Source organism: Caloenas nicobarica, chromosome 6 (genome assembly GCF_036013445.1).
Source record: "Caloenas nicobarica isolate bCalNic1 chromosome 6, bCalNic1.hap1, whole genome shotgun sequence".
Classification (NCBI taxonomy): Eukaryota; Metazoa; Chordata; class Aves; order Columbiformes; family Columbidae; genus Caloenas; species Caloenas nicobarica.
Genome location: NC_088250.1, coordinates 31,791,107 through 31,814,213, shown reverse-complemented (window position 1 = coordinate 31,814,213; position 23,107 = coordinate 31,791,107). Strand labels below are relative to the sequence as shown.

The following is a 23,107-nucleotide window of genomic DNA, read 5'->3' as shown; positions in this document are numbered from 1 at the left end:
GCCGTGCCTGCCTGCAGCCTGCCCTCCTGCCTGCAGCCTGCCGTGCCTGCCTGCAGCCTGCCCGCCTGCCTGCAGCCTGCCGTGCCTGCCTGCAGCCTCCCCTCCTGCCTGCAGCCTGCCTTCCTGCCTGCAGCCTGCCTTCCTGCCTGCAGCCTGCCTGCCTGCCTGCAGCCTGCCGTGCCTGGAGCTGTGCTGGGGAAGGGGCAGCTGGCCGCGCAGCCCAGCAGCTTTTGAACCCCTTGGCTGCCTGCCAGGCAGTTTGACAAAGGAGGAAACATCTCAGCGCTAATTGCATTCCTGAAGGTCCCATAAAACTAGGTGGCAGGAGGGAGGAGAGGCCCCGGTGAGGGCATCATGCATTTGCCTCTAATGAAGAGAGACCTGCTCGTCAGAGGCCAAGCTTCATTAGCTTCAGTGCCTCAGACCTGTTTAGGAGGGGGCGACGTGCAGGGTTGTATGGCATTGTCTTTACTTCGGTGCCTCTAGAGAAATTTCCCCTTAACCATCATTACTGTCACCCGCGTGGGTGTCATCTGTGCACTCTTCAGCCCAGGACTGTGGTTGTGTTGGGACTGTGCAGGAAGATCACAGCCTCAAAGTGCTACTGAAGCATCAGGACAGAGCACTTGCTGTGCTGCGAGCTCTTTCTCTCACTCAAACATGAAGGATCTCATCTCAAAAATCCATACTGCCTGAGCAACACAGGGACTGCTGGTGTTGGTGCAGCTTTGCGGGATCAGGTCTTTTGTAGCTTCTCTCTTCCTTTTTTTTTTTAAGTAGGCAATGAATCAGATTTATAAACACTTTGCCATTTTAAATCAAGCCTTTCAACTTCTCTTTACCGCTTAAGCAGCTGAGAGCATCTGAAGCGGTTAAGATGGCTAAAGCATGGCGAGATGGCAATGCTTCAGAGCGCAGGAGCCGGGAGTCTGGCCTCACTTGCCAGTACAGGGCTTCCAGTGCCACGAAAAGCTCAGGTCTGCAATAAAGTATTGGGTGTCAAATTTGCAAATACATGCAAGTACCAGAATCACTTCTGAAATGGGATTGGGGAAGTGACTGCTCGTTGAAAATCCGTGGCTTATTTTGCAGGGAATAGCCAAGACGACGCGCGATGCAACACTAGCCACCCTGCAGAAACCACTTCAAAAACTGCTGAGGATGTACAATCCTCAATATTTATTTCTGAATGCTTCCCTTTCTTGGTTTTATTAAATGGGGAAGGACTGACTTTTTAGCCTGCACAAAGGACCAGTGAGATAAGGCTTTTTTGGTTTGTTTTAACACAGCTTCAAATTAGAGGCTCAAATTAGCCTCACATTCCTGTGTCTGCAATTTGTTTTTGGCATTCCACGTCCCGGGCACAGTAACAGTGTTTAATAGGGCCGTGTTTGCAGGAGGTCTCGTGAGGTGGTGGCTCTGGTGCCAACACGACAGTTTCTGGTTGGGCAACAGAGTCCTGGGCTTTGGGAACAGCGCTCAGGTTTGGTGGTACCACTGGTATCTCCACCCTGGGGTTTCTGGTGGGGTTTGTTACCATACAAATCACTGTCCCCATGGGCACATCTTATGGAAATAGACTTTTTTCCACACTTACTTTTGTAGCTATTATGCACCTCCCCAGTGGCAGTGTCTGGATGGAGGATGCTGGTATGTACCTGAAGGCTCAGATGTGAGAATAAAGGTGACCCAGCTTTAACATCTTTTTCTTTTCATAATTATCTTCATTCCTAGTGTGTAAGCTTTTACCAGAAGCTGCTCTTAAGAAAGAAATGGGTAATATTTGGTTTATTAAACTCTGAGGTGCAGGTGACGGGTTGAGTGTGGTTTGAGGAGGGAGTTTGCCTGTGCCCACTGCTTGTTTTGGGTGGCATTAAGCAAATATAGCCCCTGCCAGAAGGGAAGAGAGTGGCCTGCGGAAGGAAGAGGATAGGGAACAAAGCCTAAACCGCATCTGCAAAGTTTTCTTTGAAATCATGTCAAGTCTTGTTATCTTTACATTTTTGATTTGGGGGATTTAGGGGGATTTTTATTTAGTTTGTGGAAAAAGGTGGAATCTGAGCGCTGCCTAGGAAGAAAGGACCTGAAGGGGAGAAGCAAAAGGACCATGTAAGATATGGACGTTAAAAATAATCCTTTGGTTGTTGCTAAGTGCTTGTGCAGCCCTAGCCATTCAGCTGTGGAGGAGATGTGGCTCCATCCCTGGGGTGGCTGTCCTGTGGATCGGTCCTGCTCTGCTCTCCGGGCTGGAGGAGGATGGGGAGCACACATCTACCAGCCTTTTTGAGGCTTATTTTGGTGACAGAGAATGCAGTGTCAGCTCGGGTCACCGCAGTGCAACATCACAGTGCTGGCTGTTTTGTTACTGGTCCCAGTGATCAGCAGCACGTGGGGGGTTTGTGGGGGGCCAGGCTGTGGCTGTGTGTGCTGTCGGGGCTGCAGGGTATGGGAGGGTGGTATGGGGTGAGCTGAACTTAGTAAAGTCCTCTGAGACTTTACAGAGTGCCCATCATTCTTTCTTAGCAGCCAGCAAACCTGGTTTCAGGCATCCTGAGCTCTCCTGCCTACAGAGCTGTTACATAGCCCAGGGGGACCTTGTGGCCAGAATAAGTAGTGAGAAGATGGCACTGCGGTAGCATCTCTCTTTTAAGATGTGGTCAAGACTCAGGCTGTACGTTTATCCTTGAGCTTCCTAAAAGCCAAGGCCAAACAGGAGTGCAGCAAGGAGGAGGGTTTTTATCATCTGCAGAAGCTGCCCAGCAAAAACTCTTGCCCTGAGACATCTGCACACCTAAGAAGAAATGCATAAACCAAAAAATCCTCCCAAATAAGAAGAAAAAATAAACCTCTGACTTGCTGTGTCCTGTAGCAGTGATGAACTGAGTCCAGAGCACCTGTGCCTGGCATCACTGCTGGGTGGGCATCCCCTCTCCAGCTTGCATCCCACCTCCACCTGTGGAACATTTTGGCTCCAATAAGAATTTATACAGACTGCAAACATTTAATAGGAAATCAATCAAATGGGGGACCTCTGCTGTCCTCTTCTGTTTTGGGGGTTAAACTGCAAAGCTGGGCATGTTCCACTTCCTCTTATGTGGATTAGTGTAAAGAAATGTGAGGTTTAGGTCAGCTCCATTTACCCCCATCCTGTGGGTCAGCCTAAAGAAATGTAAGGTCTGGGTCAGCTGGGGCAGGCAGGGCAGAGGGCTGTGATGAGGATTAACTGGAAGAGCAGTCAACTGAATTTACCTTCATCCTGCTCGGACCAATGCCACTCTCGCCCTGCGTACAAGCTCCCTGCAGATGCTGTTTGGCTGTGAGTCCAATGTCATTTGTCTGCACGACATCTGAGCCCAAAATCAGGGAAACTCCTGGGTTTTTTTTCTTTTCCAAAGTGTGTTTGTATAAACCAGATCTTTTCTGATGTCAGCTGTTGATACTCCTGCATTCCTGTTTTACCTCCTGCAGAGCGTGGGGGCTGCTGTGCCGTTGCAACACTTTGGTGATGCAGAGGGTGGTTGCTCAAGTGATGATTTGGAAAACATTTCCACAGGCGGGGAAGGAACTGCAGAGGAGCTGGCTGCTGCTGTCACAGCTCGGAAGCTGGCTTTTAGGTCTCGCTCCAGTCACAGGAGCCAGTGGCCGAGCCCTGGGGTCATCCTGGGCTGCTTCTCGTGGTGCCTTTCCAAAAGGTCGCGTCTGGCCGTGCTTGGCCTGAGAGCAACACTCGAAACCTCTCAGCCTCTAATGGGGAATGTCATTGAGAAACTCTCAGCTCTTTACACAGTGTGAAGAGCATGAGAAACCAGAGAAGTGTAGAGGACATGCTTACCTGCTGTGGGCAGCCCCACGCCTGAGTCCCACCCCACACCGGGGTGGCACCTTCTGCGGTGGGAAGCAGGGACACCAAGCCTCTGGATCCCAGATAATTTGAAAGGGTGGAGAGAGGGCACCCAGGAGCTGTGCGAGCAGCTGGCAAATGTTAGCATCCCTCTTTAGCAGTGTTTGAATTTTTCTTGCGAGTGGTTCCCAAGCATCAACTACCATTATTTTGGAGGGCTGTGGCGAGGCAGAGAAATGGAGGCACTCGTGTTGATGATTGATACCTCACACCACGTGTCAGTGAACTACGTGTTATTTGTAACAGAGAAACCAGGGAGGATTTTTATTTAAAACACATCCTCTACCAGTGCAGGCTTTCTGGGTCACAAAGAGGGGCTTTGGCTTGGTGCAAGCCTCCCTCCTCTTGGCATCCCTAAACTGAGAGAGAGAAGCACCCCATGAACCACCGCCCTGGAAGGGATCTGTCCTTAACACTGCCTTGCTGGCCTCTGTGCAGCCAACCTCTCCTGACAGCTCCTTCACTCTTTGCAGGTGGCTTTGAGGTCTTTCTGTCCATAAGGTACTGAATTCAGCAGTGTGTCCCATGAGGTTCTGGGTGTGCTCACCTCCAGGAGCCGTGGCTCATAGCACCAGTGCAGAGAGGGCCTGAGAGCTGGGTGGGAGGTGTTTGCTTCCCAAATTTCATCTTCATGAAGTCTCCATTTCTCTGGCATGCAAATCCTCAGTGACCTTTTGAAGGAGCATGGCAGTGACTCAGTGCATGTGTTTCCTCACATCTCCAGTCCATGGGAGGCTCCTGAACCCTCCCTGTCACTTCCTCCCAGGGCATCATTTCCACCCTTCCCCAATCTCTCTCTTCTGCTTCCCCTCCAAATTTATTTTTTCCCTTTTAACCTGGTTTCTGTTCTCTTTCCAATTTTATCCTGAGATGTGCTGCTCTCCTCTGAGACCATGCGCCTCCCCGTCCTGCTTCACACCAGCTCGAAAGCCTGAAGATCCCAAAAGGCTGAAATGGCCATTGGGCTGGGGCAAACGGCACAGGGTGACCCTCGTTCGCTGGCCATGACCTGTGAAAGCGTATGCAGCCAGTGCTTATAGCTGCAGTGTGTAAAAATGCCCGGCTCCCCCCTCTAATTGCTCTGCTAATGACCTCCCATGTCGCCCTGCGCAGCTGTGGTTCAGGTCGGAGGTGGCTGCGTTTCAGTGCAGGTGGATGGTTCTTAGCTAGAATGTTCTGTGCTTGACGTATATGCTCTTTCGGATTTCTTCCACCATAAGGAAATGCAGTATTAGGTATTACACCACCAGGCATTACCGTTACGTCGTTGTATGTTAAACATTGTTGATTATTTGGGAGTTGGACTCTATGATCCTTATGGGGCCCTTCCAACTTGAGATATTTTATGGTCTTTGCATGGATTTCTCATGGGAACAAAAATGATATTTCCATTCACACTTCTGCTCCATGCTGTGTTTATTCTTTGTCTTCATTCGTGTTTCTGGCAGCAGGTATGCCCTGCTTGCACTGCCTTGCTCACAGCAAGGGTTTGCATTGGTTGTTCGCACCAAAACAGCAACTGAGTTGGACTTTCTTTCCCCAGCAGATCAAGTATTGCCTCACCAGAGTTTCCATTCCTGGCACGAAATGGCAAAGCTGCCTTTTCTTACCCCTCCTTTCCCCCTGCCCGGGCCCTCGTTGCAGTCAAAGTCTTGCAGCTCTCCCCAAATCTGGCAGCAGCTCCTTGGAGGACCAAACCTCACAGAGCGCTGCTGTTCCTGCCTCTTTTCACTGGGATTTCTCCTTGTCCTTGAGCGGACCTTTTGCAAGCATTAATGCATGCTAATGAGGCACTAAATGCCAGGGCAGAATTAAAGAATAAAGAAGTGACATCTTGGACATCTTTACAGGAGCCAGAGCTCTGTCTGTGGGTGTCTGCTCTTAAAGCAGCGCAGCGTGTTGGTCACAACCAAAGGTGTCATCTGATGGTGCATGGATGTACCCAACTCTCTGTCCTGCTGCACCTAAATGCTCTGCCTTTAGAGCCAGCATCCCAATGAGTTTGGGGTTTGATCCTTCTGATTATAGTAATTAACAGAAATAAACATTTGGAAATGAATGGTGTATTTGGGGTGTAGAGGCACATGAAAGCCTCAGACCAGCAAGTGAGTGAAATTCTGGGTGTCCGCATTTCTTTTTGACATGCACTGACAACCCATGAATTTTGCTCGATTTGGTTTAAAAAACTGAATTTAAACAATTGACTTGAAAGGGAAGTGCAACACAGGCTGTGGGTTTGCTTTTTCTCTTCTATTTTGTCTTATTTTGAATGATATTCTGACTTCTTCCAGCTTCTTTGGGAAGGGAGAAATCTGTTCCAAAACCATGGACCTTTGGTGAACTTGCACCAGATTATGTGTTTGCATCCAAACACAGAACTGGGCAAGGCTCCCAGGGCACTGGATTTTGCAGAGGAAAGATCCCTCTGTGCTCCAGAGCCCACTCCTCTTAACGAGGTCCAGCTGAAAGGACATTCAGCCCATCTGGGCTTCAGCAGAGTAGAAATTATCCTGCTTTTCATTTGAAGGATGGGCCTGAACCATAGCATTTGGACCCAGAGCTCAGACATTTGGGATTGTGCAGCTTTGTTTTGGAGCCAAGTTTTATTTTAAGAACAAATCTGGAAGTTTTTTGGGTGGTAGGATGTAGTAGGAGCCTGCTTGGGCACCAGAGGAGGGAGATGAAACTCATCCTTCCTGGAGGCACCATGCGTAGGTGGGAGGGTTGTACTTCATCTAATGGACGGTCACCATATGTCCCCTCATCTTTCTAAATCTTCCAGAGCCTTCATGGTGACAAAAGCTGAAGGCTAAATGTAGAGTTGTATAAGTAGACTTGGGCTAAGAGATGGGCCAAGAAGTACGTAGGTGGAGGAGAAGCTCGTGGTTCTGCACTGAGCGGGTTTTCCGAGTGGGTCCCAGCAAGAGCTGGCTGGAGAGAGGAGTGCTGTGATGGGAGAGGCACTGGTGTGTCCCATGGGAGACCAAATAAACACCTACATGAGAATGGATGGAGGTCGATGGAAAAGAACAATGGCACAGAGCCCTTCTTGAGTTAGAGGATTGCAAGGAAATACAGGAAGGGGAAAAACAGAGGATTCCAACCCCCAAAGACACTTTCCTGTCTGGCTTAAGGAATAATAAGAATTATTAGCAGTTTTGGGAGTGTGTTCCACGTCAGGTGCTTACGGGATGATGAAGCCAAGAATGAGCATGTGCCCAGTTTGGTAGGATGGTATTTGGACCCAGGGCTCGAAGGGAACCATCACACCCATCCCAATTGCCCCCCGTTCAGGATGAAGTGCTGTGTCTCTGGGGGGGTTCTGGCAGCTGCCCTCACCCCGTATCACTCCCTGCATCAGTAGCAGAGTCGGCAGCAGGACCTAAAAGCTCCAATTCCCAGCTCTGGGTCTCCATCCAAAAGGCCACATGTGGCAGGCTCGGCTCAGGCACTAACGTAAGCAAAAGTTGAGAGATTTGTGGAGTGCTGAGCTTAATTTAAAAAAAAAAAAAAAAAAAAAAAAAAAAAGCAGGGCTTTATTTTAAGAAATGCAGCTTTAGATCTCCTTCAGGAAATGACTCCTCGCTACCCATTTTGGCTTTCTGGTGGATCATCAGCCGTATCTTGTGATTGCATTTCAGCTCCCCTTCTGTAACAAAGAGATGGAAAATGAGGAAAGTCTGGCCAGAGCTGCTGCAGGAAATCTACCTGCCCCTGAGTGCTTTCAGCTGCCTTCATGAGACAGCAGTTTCCAAAGCCCTGTTTTCCCGGCCCAGTTCTCATTTAACCCAGAAGTTTCCAAGTGAGTGAGAAATTTGGGGGCTGAGTGTTTTTGTAATGGCAGTGCTGTGACAGGGGGGATGCTGGCAGAAATGTGGAGCTGGTGATGGGTCTTGTGGTACCCAAGGCTGAATTAGCAGCTCAAGCATGTATTTATTCCTTCACCTTTGCCTTCATTAATTGGTCTTCATCTCTGGTGCCATTTTTGATGATTGGTGAGCTCAACCAGTGCTAGGATTGAAATAAAGGCTTCTTTAGAGCCTTGTTGATTCTTGGCCAAACCTGTATGCTTCAAGACATAAATACGCATTGAAATGAATGCAATGGGAAGATGCGCAGATGCATGGTGTCTAGTATCACTAACATATAAAAAAGCACTATTTATTTACTACTAGCCTCTTAGTGTATCCGAACTTGTGTTTTAGTGTTGTCAGAGTGCTAAATAATTTGGAAAAACCCCATTTCTATTTGGTTTCTTGGCTAAACTGTTCTGGCTAGATAAAATAAAGTCTGTTTGATGCTTGTTGCCTGCCTAAATTAACTTTTGGGGTTCTTCCATGACATGAATGCAATGGGAAGATGCACAGATCTGGGGTGTCTGGTATATGTAATGTGCAAGACCACACTATTTACTTACTACTAGCCTCTTAGTGTTTTGGTATTGCACTGTGGATAAATAAGCATGGGTGAGCTCTCTTCTGGTGTGAATGGAGGCAGTTGGTGGATGCATTTCAGAAACCCTGGACCCTTGATGTCTGTCTGTCTTAGTTTATATATTAATAGTAACTTTCACAAGGAGCTTGTTATGCTCTGTAGGCTTCAGGAGCTGGGGATGCTCTTGCCAGCTTGCCGCCCTTGTTTTCCCTGACAGACCGGTGTGCCCCGGGAAACGGATCCTAAGCCCATCCTCAGTATTTGAAATTCCCTGAGCCGTCCCTGATTTCCTACCAGTGCCGACCATCTGGCTGTGAACCCGAGCTGTGCCGCGGGCCGGCTGCCTCGCCTGGCCTGGCCTCTTGACGTGCAGCGCCGGCTGCTTTGAGTCATGGAAAGGGATTAGTGGGGAAGTGGATGATTTATTTGCCTAAGCAGGCACTGTGTCTTACCGTAGCCCTTTCCCAAATGGAAAGGTCTGTGTTTTCCAAGTGTTCAAAGCCTCTTCCACTGCCCTTCCTCCTCCCACTCAAAATGTGCTGTTACCAGAGGCTCTCCTGCAGACTTCGGGTGCTTTCGCTGGGAGATTGGCTGGTCTTGTACAACAATGATGCTCGAGCAGTGCCCCGTGTTGGTAGGGTTTGATTTTTTTCTTCTCTCATAAGCAGATGGTTTTGGTGCCTTTGCCCCTCAGGAGTACAAGCAACATTCGGCTTCTGTATCAGGGCTCTCTGGGTGACAGGCATAGCGGCCAGGGCTCCTTAAAGGGATGGATGGCACCAGGGAATCTGGAAATTGCTTACCATAACTTATTTCTCTTGGTTTTCTTGTGGTGTTTTTGTGGGTTTTTTTCAAACTAGTTGTTTAAGTAACCAAAAATGACAAAAGCGCAGAGCATTTTGAAGGTCCTGACCCAAAGCCTGGATGTGAGCATGAAGGCACAAAAGTAAGTTGGCTAAAAGGCAAGTTCGGGTATCGTGGGGGGCAGATGGGCTGCCCTGCCGAGTGCTTGGCCACCGTGGGGGATGAAATCAGGGTCAGAGGCTGGAAGCTGCCAGAAGCTGCTATCCCTATTCCTGCTTGCTGGCATCAAGGGCAGTGCTGGGGCAAAGCCTGGCAGGCTGCAGAGGAGCAGCTGGTTGGGGACCGCAGCCGTGGTGCACAGTGCTGGCAATCGCACTGCCAGGATGGGCTTGCACGGTGCTGGGGTGAGGGCAGAGGGGATTTGCTCTGCGGCTGTCATCCCGAAGCGGAGAGGCAGAGGCGGATGGGGTGAAACAAGGACAGCTGGATGTCTGGCCAAAAGCGGCCTGAGTGACAGCGAGAAGTGCAGCGCAGCTGGGGCATGGCAGTGGGATGGGGGATGTGTTTTGGAGTGGAGAGAGAGATGGAGGGACCAGCTGGGCTGCAGGTCTCCATCCACCTTGGTGGCTTCCTTGGGAAGAGGCTGCCTTGAAGCAGTGGTTCCTCCCACCCTGCCAGAGCCCAGACTAGTCCAAACCTAGTCTGGGGACTGCTCTATCCCCTCAGAAGCATTGCTTTCCTCTACTGCACCCTCCCAGCATGTTTCTGCAGCCTCCCTGACATGTGTTTTGTGTTAGCCCCCCCAATGATCGAGAGCTGGCTGGAAAGTGTGTTATCAAATTCAGAGGGAGCATTTCATTTCCCAGTTAGATCTGGACGTTTTAAACGTCTAAGATCGTCTCATTTCAAGGATGGGAACAGAAGAAAACATCTCTTGTTATGTTTGGAGAACATAATTAATGTCTTTTGGCTTCACAAGCCAGCTTTAACAGAAAACATGCAAACTCAAAGGGTTCAAGAGGGTTAAAAATCAGGGTAATGTCCTGCACCAGGAGACTTCTGCTGGTGGCTGGTGCAGAGATGTCTTGAAACACATCCTCCTCGAGGACACATTTTCATCTCGGAAATGAAACGGAGAAGTGAAACTATCACCATCGGCATGGGGTGGAAGGCTTCCCACAGGCATCATCTTACATACCAAAGGGACTGCTTAACCACATCTGCACTGTGTGTGACCATAATGGTTTTACACTAAAGGAGAGTAGATTCAGATTAGAGATAAGGAAGAAATTTTTTACTATTGAGAGTGGTGACACTGGCACAGATTGCCCAGGGAGGTGGTAGATGCCCCATCCCTGGTGACATCCCAGGCCAGGCTGGATGGGGCTCTGAGCAACCTGATCTGGGTGAAGATGTCCCTGCTCATGGCAGGGGTTGGACTGGATGAAATTTGAAGGTCCCTTCCATCCCAAAGTGTTCTATAATTCTATGATTTTGCTATGAAATATGAGTACCAGCTGCATGCTGCAAGCCTCAGCTCTGGGTCACTGTCACCGAAAAACTCACTGAAAAAAAAAAAATCCCAGTCACCCACGTTTCTCCAGTCTTCAAGCTGTGTGGGAGATGGATAAAGAGCACTAGAAGTGGAGCTCATGGTGCTTGCAGGAGTGGTCACTCTTGATGCAGGCAGTGAAGATTGTAACATCTTTGCTGTTAAAAGTCAACATGGAAATTCCCACTCTTGGCACATTCCCCATGATGAGCTTCAGCCAGTGACTTGCACATTGAGGCAGTGTAGCTGAGACAGAAAACACATTTCAACATGTTTTTAAATTTCAAGCTCACACCCCACACTTAGTCACCCTCATATAGAAGGGCTTTTTCTTCATCCCCTTCAATAAACACAACCTTTTTCTTTTTTTAAGATGCTGGGTTTTAAATTTTCCGATCACAGTGGTTTAATAGGATGCGTTTTTTGGAAATAGCTGTTTCCCTTCCCCGGGGCAGACGTTCTGAGCTCCATCCCCAGCCTGCCAGGGGCTGGAAGGGACATGCAGACTTTCAAGCCTCCTGAACTGGCCTGGCACTGGCGGCTTTAGAAACTGTACCATTTAATGAGCAATAACACTTCCAGAGAGAGATTTTCAATGGATTTGCATCATGTGCTTGGCTCTGCGATGTCCAAGAGGGACCAAGCTCAGGCTGATGGTGCAGTGGCTCTGCTGCTCTGCTCAGGGGTGGTTCCCACCCAGGTTGGGGCCATGGGTGGTGTGAATGCAATTGGCTTGCTTCTCTTGGCCCTCACAGCTCAAACTCAAGCATGAGCACATTTACTAAATGCCATATACACAGATTGCCAATGCCAGCTTCCTTGAATTCCCTGAAAACTATGATTTATAGCTAATTTGGACACACGCATTGCCATGGAGGCACCAAACTTGATGTGTGCAAGAGCCTGATTGCCTGAATTAATTGTGAATAAAAGCCAGCCACCCTGTACGGTTTGCTTGGGAAGAGGGGGTGCAGGGGGTCCTTGCTATACAGCTGTGAAGCAGTGGTGGTGGACGTGGCTGTGTCCACAGGCTCAAAACTGGAGCTTTGTAGGGAAGGAGCAAACCAAACCTGCCTGTAGGGATGTGTCTGGGGAAAGGGCAAGGCTGTCATTGTGAAGGCAAACAGAGCGAGGGATTTTTAATCTCCATCAGATGTAGGCAGGGAGGGAGGTCACCTCTGGAGATCTTGTAAACATAATGTTCTCTGTCTTGTAATGTTTGAGTTTGCAGGCTGGATCCAAAGCAAACGATGGGAGTGCAAAAGAGGCTGTAGGAGGGCAACTGGGACATATGAAATGCCTAGTAAAACAGAAGGTACTCCCATGGCTTCTGGCAAGGGATATATAGCTTGGCAATCCACGGCCTGTCTGGTAATCTTGGAGTGATGGGAGAGACAGGGAGAGCAGCGGTTTTTGTGCTGATGAAAGGAGCGTGTATATAATTTATCTTGTCTGAGGTGCTTGAGGCTGTTTCCAGTGGGAAAGCTGAGCTATAATTAGGTTGCCGATGAGCCTCGTATACAAACTCTTCAGCTCTATAAACTGCGCCTTCAAAGGTATCCCTTTTCCTAGGGACCGACCAAGAAGGAATTTAAGCAGTATTTCCAGCAAGCTGATGGATGTCTTTCTGAAACTAGACACTTGGCAGCCAGCTGCTCCACTTACCGTCCCTGAAAGCCTTGAAGCCCATTGATTTTCTCAACCCATTGCTAAACCCCATAACTGCAAGGGGACGCTTCGGGAGAGGAGTGACCTTACTGGATGGGTTCCTTCAACCCTCTCTGCTGTGAGCTGCCCTGGGCTACATCCTGGGGGAGGTTCAGCTGGTCCCAGCAACCTTCATGGTCCTGGCTGGGACACAAAGGTCTCGCTTGGATGCAGAATACAGTGCTTGTTGATTTAATTGTTTTTAAGGTGTTTAAAGGTTTTGGGGAGTACTTCTTAAATAAAAAACTGTTAGGAAAGAAGGGTAGGAAAGACCTTATGAAATGGTTGACCTCCTAGGCTTTTTGCTGCTAAGCCTTGGGTTCAAAACCAGCAAGGAAGCACTGCTCCATTCTTATATTCATATCTTGATGTAGACAGAGAAAGAAGAAATTAATTAATACAAACCATCAGCCAGCCCAGTAAACATGGAAGCCCTCACAGGAGCTCCCTCTTTTACACCATTTTGAGGGCCCAGCAATAACACTGAGCTCCAGAGCTCAGGGTCTGCAGCGGGCAGGGAAGCTTGGAGGAGGAGAAAAGTTCTTGCTGAGTGGGATGGCCTGGAGAAGCCTTCAGGTGGACACAAAGGTGAAGCTGAGCGATGCTTAGGAAGCGTTGGGGACTGAGTGACAGAGATGTGGTTGCGTGCTGTGGCGGTGAGTTGTGCAGTGATCTGCAAAGCCCAGTGATACAGCGCTGGGCACCAGGAGGAGGGATGGGGAATATTCACTCTGCAGATAAGAAAGGCTCATGGCAACACGCTGCCAAAATGTGCTCTCGGGTGTTAACCTTTGCTTGTTGGTGTCAAGCAATGAATGGGGGAAAATCAGGAGGGTACAAAAGGATACCCTGAAAAGAAGGAGATACTTGGGAACCCTCGTTTGGAGAGAGGAAAATAAGAGGGTAGCAATTCGGGACATTCTGTGATTCTGTAAGTTTGACACCTGGCCAGAGTGTGTGGTCTTTACCAGCTCATGGTGTTTGGGGTCTGCAACAGTAGGTGGTTGTTCCTTGCGTGGACTTGAGGCAGAGGTCATCTCTCCAGCTGTGGGCTGTGTCTGCTCTAAGGTAGCTGCCCTGTTCTCCCCATGGTCACCATCACTGCTGGTACCTCCCATGGGCAGTTTATGCCCCTGTCTTGTTCATCTGGTCCTACCTAGGAAGGGTGAGGTGCCCATTTGTCTTGAGTGACTGTGAAGGGGAGATGAAGGAGCTGCAAGTAGGTATTTTTTTGCTGCTAAATACAGATAATAATTTGATATCTAGGTGTTTCCCACTGCCGTCTGTTTGTCGCTCTGCCAAGTGAGGTCTCCCTGGCAGCTTTTCCTGCTGGGCTGCTGATGTGTCACCCTGGTTTCGCCTTCAGGCCACGGAGAGTGTCACTGCGGGGAGTGCAAGTGCCATGCCGGCTACATCGGAGACAACTGCAACTGCTCCACTGAGACGGACAGCTGTGTTTCCAGTGATGGGCAGATGTGCAGCGGCAGGGGCACCTGCGTCTGTGGGAAGTGTCAGTGCACCGAGCCAGGGGCTTTTGGAGAGACGTGTGAGAAATGTCCCACCTGCCCAGGCGTCTGTAGCACTAAAAGGTACCCACAGAAGGGTTCAGGAGGGATTTCTCCTTGGTGGGAAGGGCAGCTCTTTGGTTCCTGGGAGGTTTTTCAGCTAAGGAATTACTCCTTCTTTGTTAAACAGGGATGATTAGCCCCAGGCAGGCCCGCAGCTACTCAGAGCCCATGCTAAGCAACCCAGGAGTATCCCAGATAGAAGCAACAAGTGTTGCTGCCCAGCTCCTCAGGGAGGTTCATGTCCCTGTTCATTTCCAGCGTTGTCCTGCTCTGCAGGAGAAGCTGGCAAGCCCAGTTTTTCTGCACCCTGAGCTGCACATGTCCAGGCCCAGAGAGCTGTGAGCTGTAGAGGAGGGGAGGATGGGGATGACTGTCTGCCTTGCAGTGATGAAGGTGCCCTGGACATCAGCCTCAGCCTGGCACAGAGTAACAATGCTGTCCACCTTGGGCTCACGCAGGTTGGATTTTGCAGTAGCTGATGGGCAAACAGTCCCCAACCACCCCCAGAATAAATCCCTCCTGGAGATGGAGATGCATGGCCCTGAAGTTTCTTTTTCCTTCTGCTGTAATGTGCAGCCTTCGAGCCAACACCCAGGGAGTCCCTTTTTGAGGGAGGCATCTCTATATTCATACGGTTTCTGATGAGTGCTTAATCTTCCCCTCCATGTGTCTTTCTGCAGGGACTGCATTGAATGCAAGCTGTTTAACTCAGGAAGACTGGCTGATAACCAAACCTGCCAAAAGCACTGCAAGGATGAGATCATCACCACAGTGGATGTTCTCGGTAAGTAGGCAGCAGCAGGACTGCAGATGATGGGAGCCAGTGACTGTGGTGTTGAACTACTCTTAAACCCAACCATAGAATCATAGAATGATTTCAGTTTCAAAAGACGCTCAGGATCACCAAGTCCAACCATTAACCTAACTCTAGCACTAAACTGTGTCCCCAAGAACCTCGTCTAAATGCCTTCTAAACACCTCCAGGGATAGTGACACCAGCACTTCCCTGGGCAGCCCGTTTCAATGCCTGACAACCCTTTCTGTGAAGAATTTTTTCCTAATACCCAGTCTAAACCTCCCCTGGTGCAACTTGAGACCGTTTCCTCCTGTCCTATCACTTACATATTTGTAAAGAAAGCCTCAGAGAAAACCTAGTATTTATAAATGTATGTCTGTATGTAGTATGTATATGTGCTTATGGGGTATGTGTGACCCTCTATCTGGGCTGTAATCTACACTGACGTAAAAAAGCCTTTGATTTTAAATAATATCTTAAAATCAAGATGTGTGAGGACCACTACTGCCAGTGCAAGGAGCAAAGAGAGTAGGATGAGGTCAGATGAGCCATGAGAGAGTGCAAAAGGACAAAGTACCACCCAAAAAAGGCATTCTCTAATGTTCTGAGAATTTCTCTTGAATGGATCACAGAATCACAGAATCACAGAATCACAGAATGTTAGGGATTGGAAGGGACCTCGAAAGATCATCTAGTCCAATCCCCCTGCCAGAGCAGGAACCCCTAGGTGAGGTTACACAGGAAGGCGTCCAGGCGGGTTTGAATGTCTCCAGAGAAGGAGAATCCACAACCCCCCTGGGCAGCCTGTTCCAGTGTTCTGTCACCCTCACTGAGAAGAAGTTTCTTCTCACATTTAAGTGGAACCTCTTGTGTTCCAGCTTGAACCCATTACCCCTTGTCTTACTGTTGGTTGTCACCGAGAAGAGCCTGGCTCCATCCTCGTGACACCCACCCTTTATATATTTATAAACATTAATGGGGTCACCCCTCAGTCTCCTCTTCTCCAAGCTAAAGAGACCCAGCTCCCTCAGCCTTTCGAAATGAAATGAGCTTGTAAGAGAAAGCAAAGCTGTTTTGGGGATGATGAGTTCTGCTTTGGTGGAATAGACTGGTCCTCTCCCCTCCAAACCACGCGAAGCTCTTTCCTGATGCCTGGTCAGCCTGTATTTCTTGGAAGCCAGAAAACACTGGGGGTTAAAGCTCAGCCCTCCTGCCTGGGTGTTGCACTATGCCAAAGCCAGCTTTTGTGCTGACTGCACCCTGGGAGGTGAGGCTGGGCTGTGGTTTGCCAACCCCCTGCATGGCTTTGAGAGAAAAACACAGCCAAATTTCTATTTAAAGACATTTTGGGAAATTACCCTTATTCTTCTGTTGAACTATGGCAGTCAGATTGTGGGTGGTTCTGAGTTCTTGGTAGGTCTGGGCACTCTGCAGCTTGGAGATCTGGGCTGCTGGGGAAAGAGGTAAAGCAAAATATTCCTAGAGAAAGTGCTTGTGCACTATGACTTCTTTACAGGCAAACTCAGCCAAATCCTGGTGTTCAAGTGCTTTTGTGTTATGTAGCACATGTCAAAAGTCCCTGCTGAGAGGTGAACACTGATATTTGTCACAGAAGACACAGGTCTGCATTGTTGTGGCAGTGGAGGATGGGACCTTCTTAAATATCAAATTGCAATGAACACAGATGCCTTTTGGCTCTGGGTGTGAAGCAGCCAGTGCTTCAAAGATTAGTAGAGCAGAGGCATCTATCATTGGACTGACGAGCTACAACGATGCCTTTTGGGAGGTTTATATGACTTGCATTGGATTCTGCAGGATCACCTACACTTCTGTAACATTACATTTCCATTCCTGATGATTCCAGAGAGAAGCTTCCAACATGAGAGGAGCATGACAGGTCCAGTGCTGAGGTTAACCTGCCAACAGCACACATCAGTGGACCTGAAAGCTCCATGGGGCCATCACACGTCTGTCTGTGGATGTGTGATCTCTGAAACCTAGTGAAGACCAACAGAGATCATCACTATCAAAACTTCAATAACGGTCTCTTTTAGCAGAATAACGGTGCAAAGATGGGATTGAAAGCAAATGGGCCTGGAGGAACTGAGATTCGCTGCTCAACTCAGAAGTCAAGAAACGTGAAAGTTTTATCTATATTTATCTAATTAGTACTTTGCTTTGTAGCGATCAGCACTTCTCCAGCCCTACCTTTGATAACACTGTGTAGGTAGAGCAGGTTCTCCTGTCCTGAGGTTTGTCCACACCAGAAGCCCCACCAGGACTCACCAGAGGTGCAGCTGCATCTGGGCTCAGAGCTGTTGAAATGGAGGGAATTAAACTTTCAGCTGAAAGCAGGTCAAAGGCATTGAAAGGGAAGACAAACAGACAGGAGAGAGACAAAGGGCTGGAGTAGTAGTCCTCATTAATGTGATCATCTTTCAGCGTGACAGACGGGCATAGATACGAGTGAGGAGAGGGACAGCGGGAAGCATTTTCCAGGTGCCTAAGCCAAGGCCACATCTTTGCCAACCAGTAGCACTGGGTGCCCAAATCCTTTCCTGTCCCTTGACTCTCTCAGTCCGTACATCCCTACAGAGATGTGCTCCTGCAGAGCTGCGTGGTGTGGCCAGAGATGTTGCCCCATCTCCCTCCTGTCACTGTCTGCAGTGGGGGCACCCCACAAGCTGTGGCCATGCAGGGTGATGCTCTGCTGAAATCCCCCCCTGCAGCTAGAGCTGCAAACCTCAGGTGACGGCTTTGCCAAAACTTTTGTAATGGCTTTTGTGAAGCAGCGTTCCTCAGGAAGCACGTTATAGCAACCAGAGCAGCTATAGGCTCTGCCTGGTGCTGTGATGTGTTAAACAGGCAACAAAACAGTGTTCATATGGCCATGGGAATCAAGTAGTCACATATCTTGCTTCTTCCCCATCTCTGCATCCCCCCCTCCAGCCAGCTCCTCCCTTCCCACTCTCTCTCTCCTCCTCTCCCCATTTTCCTTCTGTCTCACCCTTTAAAAACAAACTTCTCAACAGTTTCCGGAGCTGGAGCCGTTCAGCAGAGCTGGAGCATGAGCTGGCCATGGGCTGCTGCTGCTGATGGCCCTGGTTGTGTCCTTGCAGGCTGAATCTCTGCCCCTCACTTTCTTTTCAGCTTCCACCCTTCAAGAAATTTAGCAAATTAAAAAGAAAATGGCATTTATTGCCAAAGCCAACTTGTGTGAAGGAAGGGCATGTGTATGTGTGAGTTGTGTCGTGTTTGACATGCAACATTTGCTGAGTGCCACATTTTCTCGTGTAGTAAGTCTGGATGCTGCTCAGTTACAAATTGCATGAATCGTGATCAACCTGTGCTGCTTTCCAGGCTTGCTCCCTGTTGCTCTGCTCCCAGGTGCCTGTGGGAAGCCCTGCTGAGCTTGCAGAGGAGAATTGTGCTAATACCTAATATTAAACCTGCCAACTAAGCCAACCAAGTGCCATATTGCAACTTTAGACATAACCTGTTAAAAAGGGGGACTAGGTCAAAATCAGGGGATTTCACACTATCAGAAGTTATTAGGGAGGAAGTAGCTTAAAAAGAAAAGGGTGTCAGAAGCATTTGTGTAAGAACTTACAATACAAAAGTTCTGCAACTCTGCATCTTGTTCCAGAAACAGATGACCCGAACGCAATCCTCTGCGCCTACCCGGTGAACAACTGCGTCATGAAGTTCACCTACTCGGAGCTTGCCAGTGGGAAATCCAACCTCACCGTCCTCAAAGAGCCAGGTTAGCCCTCCCTTGGGTTTCCTTTTGATAGCGCAGGCTGTCTCGGGGGAGCTGATGGGCTGCTGGGGAGCCTGGTGGGCTGCCAAAAGGCTGATTTCACTGCCTGCACAAAGGCACACATGAGCAGATGAACTGGGATGATTTAAAAAAAATAAAGTGTTTTACAGTGCTGAAACCCAGCTCCAAATACTCACAACTCAGTAAAACAGGAAAACTCAGTAAAATAGTGAAATGTGCACCTGAGCTGCCAGCATTGCTAGCAAGCAGCTGAAGGGCTTTTTGGCAGCTTGGGATGCTGAAATTAAACCCAGCCTATTTACATAGCAAAAACTCTGCCATTTATTGGTTTGGAGATATAGCCATTGGGAGAAAAAAAAAAAAAAAAACAGAAGGGGAGATATGGTCCTGCTGCTGGTTAAGTCGGGGTGTTAGGAAAGCCCCAGAGCACCTGTGGATTTCTGCATTTCCAAAGAGCTCGCTCCGGGCTGAGCAGTGTAAGGGCTGTGTGTCCCTGCTCCCCTCCCGGGGCTGCTGCAGACAGCTGTGCTTCCCAGAGCTATTTTAATCACGTGCAATGCAGTTTCTCAAAGAGAATCCCACGTGGTGAGCTGGCGAACACCCAGCAGTAGCTTCTCGCAATCTGCTCTGGTCCTCTGAGGCACAGGCCAGTATGGGAAAGACTGAGAGACCGCACATTTTATTTGTGAAGCAGCTTGCACTTAATTGAAAGACCAGTTGATTAGCTGACAGTTAATGTACTTATGTAAAGTGCCTAGTGATCACCTGTGTCCATGTGGGCCAGAAGCTGATCTGGCTTTTGCCACAGGCACCTTAACCCTCTGTATCCCACATGGATCACCCAGCATTAAAACCAGGCATCTCTCTTGGACAGTGGCACTGCAGCACAGCTTGTCCCCCAAAGCATGATGAGGCATCCTGGCCCCAAGTGATGTCTATGGGACCTGTGCCTTTGACCTGCCTCTAGCCAGCAATTTGTTTAATTTTTAAAAATACCTTTGGTTTCAGAGAGGACTGTTGTTTTTCTTTTTTTTTTTTAATTTAGTCACTGCTGCTAGCACTGCCCTGAGGTCACCTGCTCAGTGGCTGTGGTCCAGGTCATTACATCCCAGTATCCTGATCTGGGACACACTTGCACCAGAACTAATTACCTTCTCCTCCTCGTTACCAGCATGCAGCTCAGCCCCCAGTGCCGTGACCATCGTGCTGGCTGTGATTGGCAGCGTGGTGCTGATCGGCATCATCCTGCTGGGGCTCTGGAAGCTGCTCGTCACCATCCACGACAGACGGGAGTTCGACCGATTCCAGAGCGAACGTTCCCGGGCCCGATATGAAATGGTGAGCCCAGGGTCGGGGTGCAGCTGGAGTACGGGCGGGGGCTTTACTGCTTTTGGAGATGAATGCACATTTCAGTTAAAACCTCTCCTATGAGGGCAGGCTGAGACAGTTGGGGTTGTTCAGCCTGGAGAAGAGAAGGCTCCGGGGAGACCTTATTGTGGCCTTTCAGTACTTAAAAGGGGCCTATAAGAAGGATGGGGACAGACCTTTTAGCAGGGCATGTTACAACAGGACAAGGTGTGATGGTTTTAAACTGAAGGAGAAGAGATTCAGGCTAGACATGAGGAAGAAATTTTTTACACTGAGAGTGGTGAAACACTGGCCCAGGTTGTCTAGAGAGGTGGTGGATGCCCCATCCCTGGAGACATCCCAGGCCAGGCTGGACGGGGCTCTGAGCAACCTGGTCTGAGTGAAGATGTCCCTGCCCATTGCAGGGGGTTGGACTAGGTGAGCTTTGAAGATCTTTTCCAACCCGAACTATTCTATGATTCTAATGCAGTGCTATCACCAAATTAATTGTCACAGGAAGAGGGGAATAATACACTTTTTTGCCATGACATGGGTTTTGTTCCTCACCTTTGTTCTTTTTGTCTGCTCATTTCTCCAAAGGCATCTAATCCTCTCTACCGAAAGCCTATTTCCACGCATAACGTAGAGTTCACGTTCAACAAGCTCAACAAGTCTTACAACGGTACAGTTGACTGATGGGGTCTCGGCGCCTGGGACTGCTGTGGACAATTGCTTGACTGTATGTGCTGCTTCCCCACTTGAAAACGGGATCCTCTTCAGGGGGGAGAATCCCTCACGACAGGACTGGTCGATGACCAAAGCCTGTTATTTGCACAGTAAGGAGAAAAGTCTGGTTTGTTCTGGAGGCACGGACACGAAGGCAGGCTCCCCGCCTCTGCCGATGGACACCAAGCCTTTTGTGACTCCATACCCCAGCTTTCTGGATGTATTAAACCTGCCAACTAAGTCAACCAAGTGCCATATTGCAGCTTTAGACATATCCCGTTAGAAAGGGGGCCTAGGTCAAAAATCAGGGGAACCCACACATCGCAAGTTGTTAGGGGGGAATTAGCTTAAAAAAAGAAGAGGGTGTTGGAAGCATTTGTGTAAGAAATTAGGATACAAGAGTTCTGCAGTCTTTAGGATTTTTTTATATAAAAAAATAAAACTATTGTGCATATATGATGCTGTGAGTAGAGTTAATTGTTTCCTTGCTGAGCCCCCCCACCGACAGACCAAATAGGGTCTTGTGCCTGTAAGCACAAGTGGTGCTGCCTGATTGATTTATTAATAGAGCCTTATCGGTAAAAGCATGGCTATAAAAATAGGAGCTGGAGCCGCAGTGACTGCCACAGAAGGCATGTTGATTTAATACCCTACTGTTGACCCAGGGCGCGGGGTGCCACAAGGAGCTCCTGCTCCATGCCAGCAGTGTTAAACAGACCAAGGGAAATGGGAGTTTAGGCTGAGGAAACTAAATTAAACACCTTTTCCTTGGGGTGTGCAGGTAGGTATCTGGTATGAGTGCCTGCAGGAGGGCAGCTGGGAGCACACAGCAGCTCACCCAAACCTCTGACGTTTTACCAGAGGACAAGAGCTGTGGGGTGCAGTGGAGCGCAGCTGGAAAAGCAGGGGAGCCCTGAGCTTTTGGCTGGGAAGAGGGCTGGATAAAACCCAGTGTTGTTGCTTCACAGCATACATTTTGCTTTGGTTTTGTTGGGTTTTTACCCCTCAAACTGTTCTCCCAGACTCATCTGTTTTCCTCTGGAGCTGGAGTTTGGGTTACCCTGGGTGACACCTGCAGCTTTAAACCCACACAGGGTTTAAACCCACACAGTCACCCACAGGAGACAGAAGCTGGAGCAACTGCTACTGCCTGCTTTTTTCTTTTTTTTTCAACCATTTTTTCTTGTCACTTTGCCCTGAACAGATCACGCAATAGTCAGCTGAAGGAAGCTTGCCAAGGAAAAGCAAAAACAAATTGTGCTCATTGTTTTGACTTGCTCTTCTCATTGGAAAAGGGCCATGGGCCCATCCTTCCGGATTTATTTATTCTTTATTTGGTTTTGCCTCTATAAACAGAAGCTCTTATTTGGTCAGTATAAACAGCTCTCCTTCAAGAATTTTATGGTTCCCCCCCTCCCACCAGCAGCACTGAAGAAATGCAGCAGACCACACTAAAAATAGCTTGAAACAGGGATTTTTAGGAGCGCAGCAAGAGGCACATTGGCAGCATCGGTGCTGATCAGGTGAAGTGAAAAAAAAGACTAAAATCCCAAATAGATTAAATTCGGGCTCTGTCTTCCCACGATTCCACTAAATTTACCCAAGCAGGGGAGGAGGCTGCATACATCCTGAAAACAAGTGCAAGGGTAGCCTCTGGTAAAATGCTGGTTCTGCCCCTGTGTAACCCACCCGTGCGTGGGCTGGGGGCTGTGCTTCCTCCCCCCGAAGTGCCACGAGTGACAGGACAGGCCTGAGCGCTGCAGAGAGGCAGCTCTTCAGAGTTCAAAGTTTCCTACACAGTATTGCAGTCCAGGGCTGATATTCACAGGCTGAGATGTTGTGTATTAAATACCTGGGACTAATGCTGCCACCTGGGCAGGAGGATCCATGGGATAAATAAGGTTTTCATGACCATCCCACTGCCCAGTGCCGGGCTGGCAGAATAGATTTCGTCACTACTGTGGAAGAAAAAATAGAAAACAGTCAAAAAATAGTCATCACAAGTAAACAGAGCAAGTTTCAGCTTAGCTCATGTGACTGCCTCACACAAGCTGTACTGCCCCAGGCATGGAAAGGGGGAGCAGGAAGGAAAGTAGAGGGAAAGGGGAAGGGCAGGAACACTTAAAACCAGCTTTGCCACCCAAAGCGGCAAGCACTGTGAATACAGATCTGCTGCCATTAATTCGTGAGAGACCAAGTAGTTTGAAAACGAAACCAACCCCTTCGCTTTCTTCTTTGCGCTCCGAAAGGAAAGGCACGGGCTGTGCCCCCCGCCACCCTTTCCCTTGCAGATTACCTTTGCGCTGCGGCATTTCCCAGCAGGCTGGGTTAGAGCTGAAAAACAGACAATTAAGGCAGTGGTAGGGAGATGAAGTTTGACTCATTGTTTGAGTAGGGAGGATGCAGAGGAGGAGAGCAAGGGCCTGAGGACAGGGCTGCAGGTGCCCTTTCCCTGCATGGGGACACTGGGCTGTAAAGCAAACTGGTCTGT

The 23,107-nt window shown here is 49.0% G+C and overlaps 1 protein-coding gene across 1 annotated transcript in view; it reads left to right on the top strand.

Moving 5' to 3' along the window:
* Positions 1 to 21,061, top strand: part of ITGB5 (integrin subunit beta 5) — a 61,977-nt gene extending 40,916 nt beyond the window's left edge. Inside the window, exons 11-15 of the mRNA XM_065637391.1 lie at positions 13,765 to 13,987; positions 14,647 to 14,750; positions 18,409 to 18,525; positions 19,715 to 19,881; positions 20,491 to 21,061. Coding sequence (XP_065493463.1) covers positions 13,765 to 13,987; positions 14,647 to 14,750; positions 18,409 to 18,525; positions 19,715 to 19,881; positions 20,491 to 20,586 — 707 coding nt within the window. The 3' untranslated portion in view covers positions 20,587 to 21,061. The remainder of the gene's footprint in view (positions 1 to 13,764; positions 13,988 to 14,646; positions 14,751 to 18,408; positions 18,526 to 19,714; positions 19,882 to 20,490) is intronic.
* The last annotated feature ends 2,046 nt before the right edge of the window (positions 21,062 to 23,107 follow it).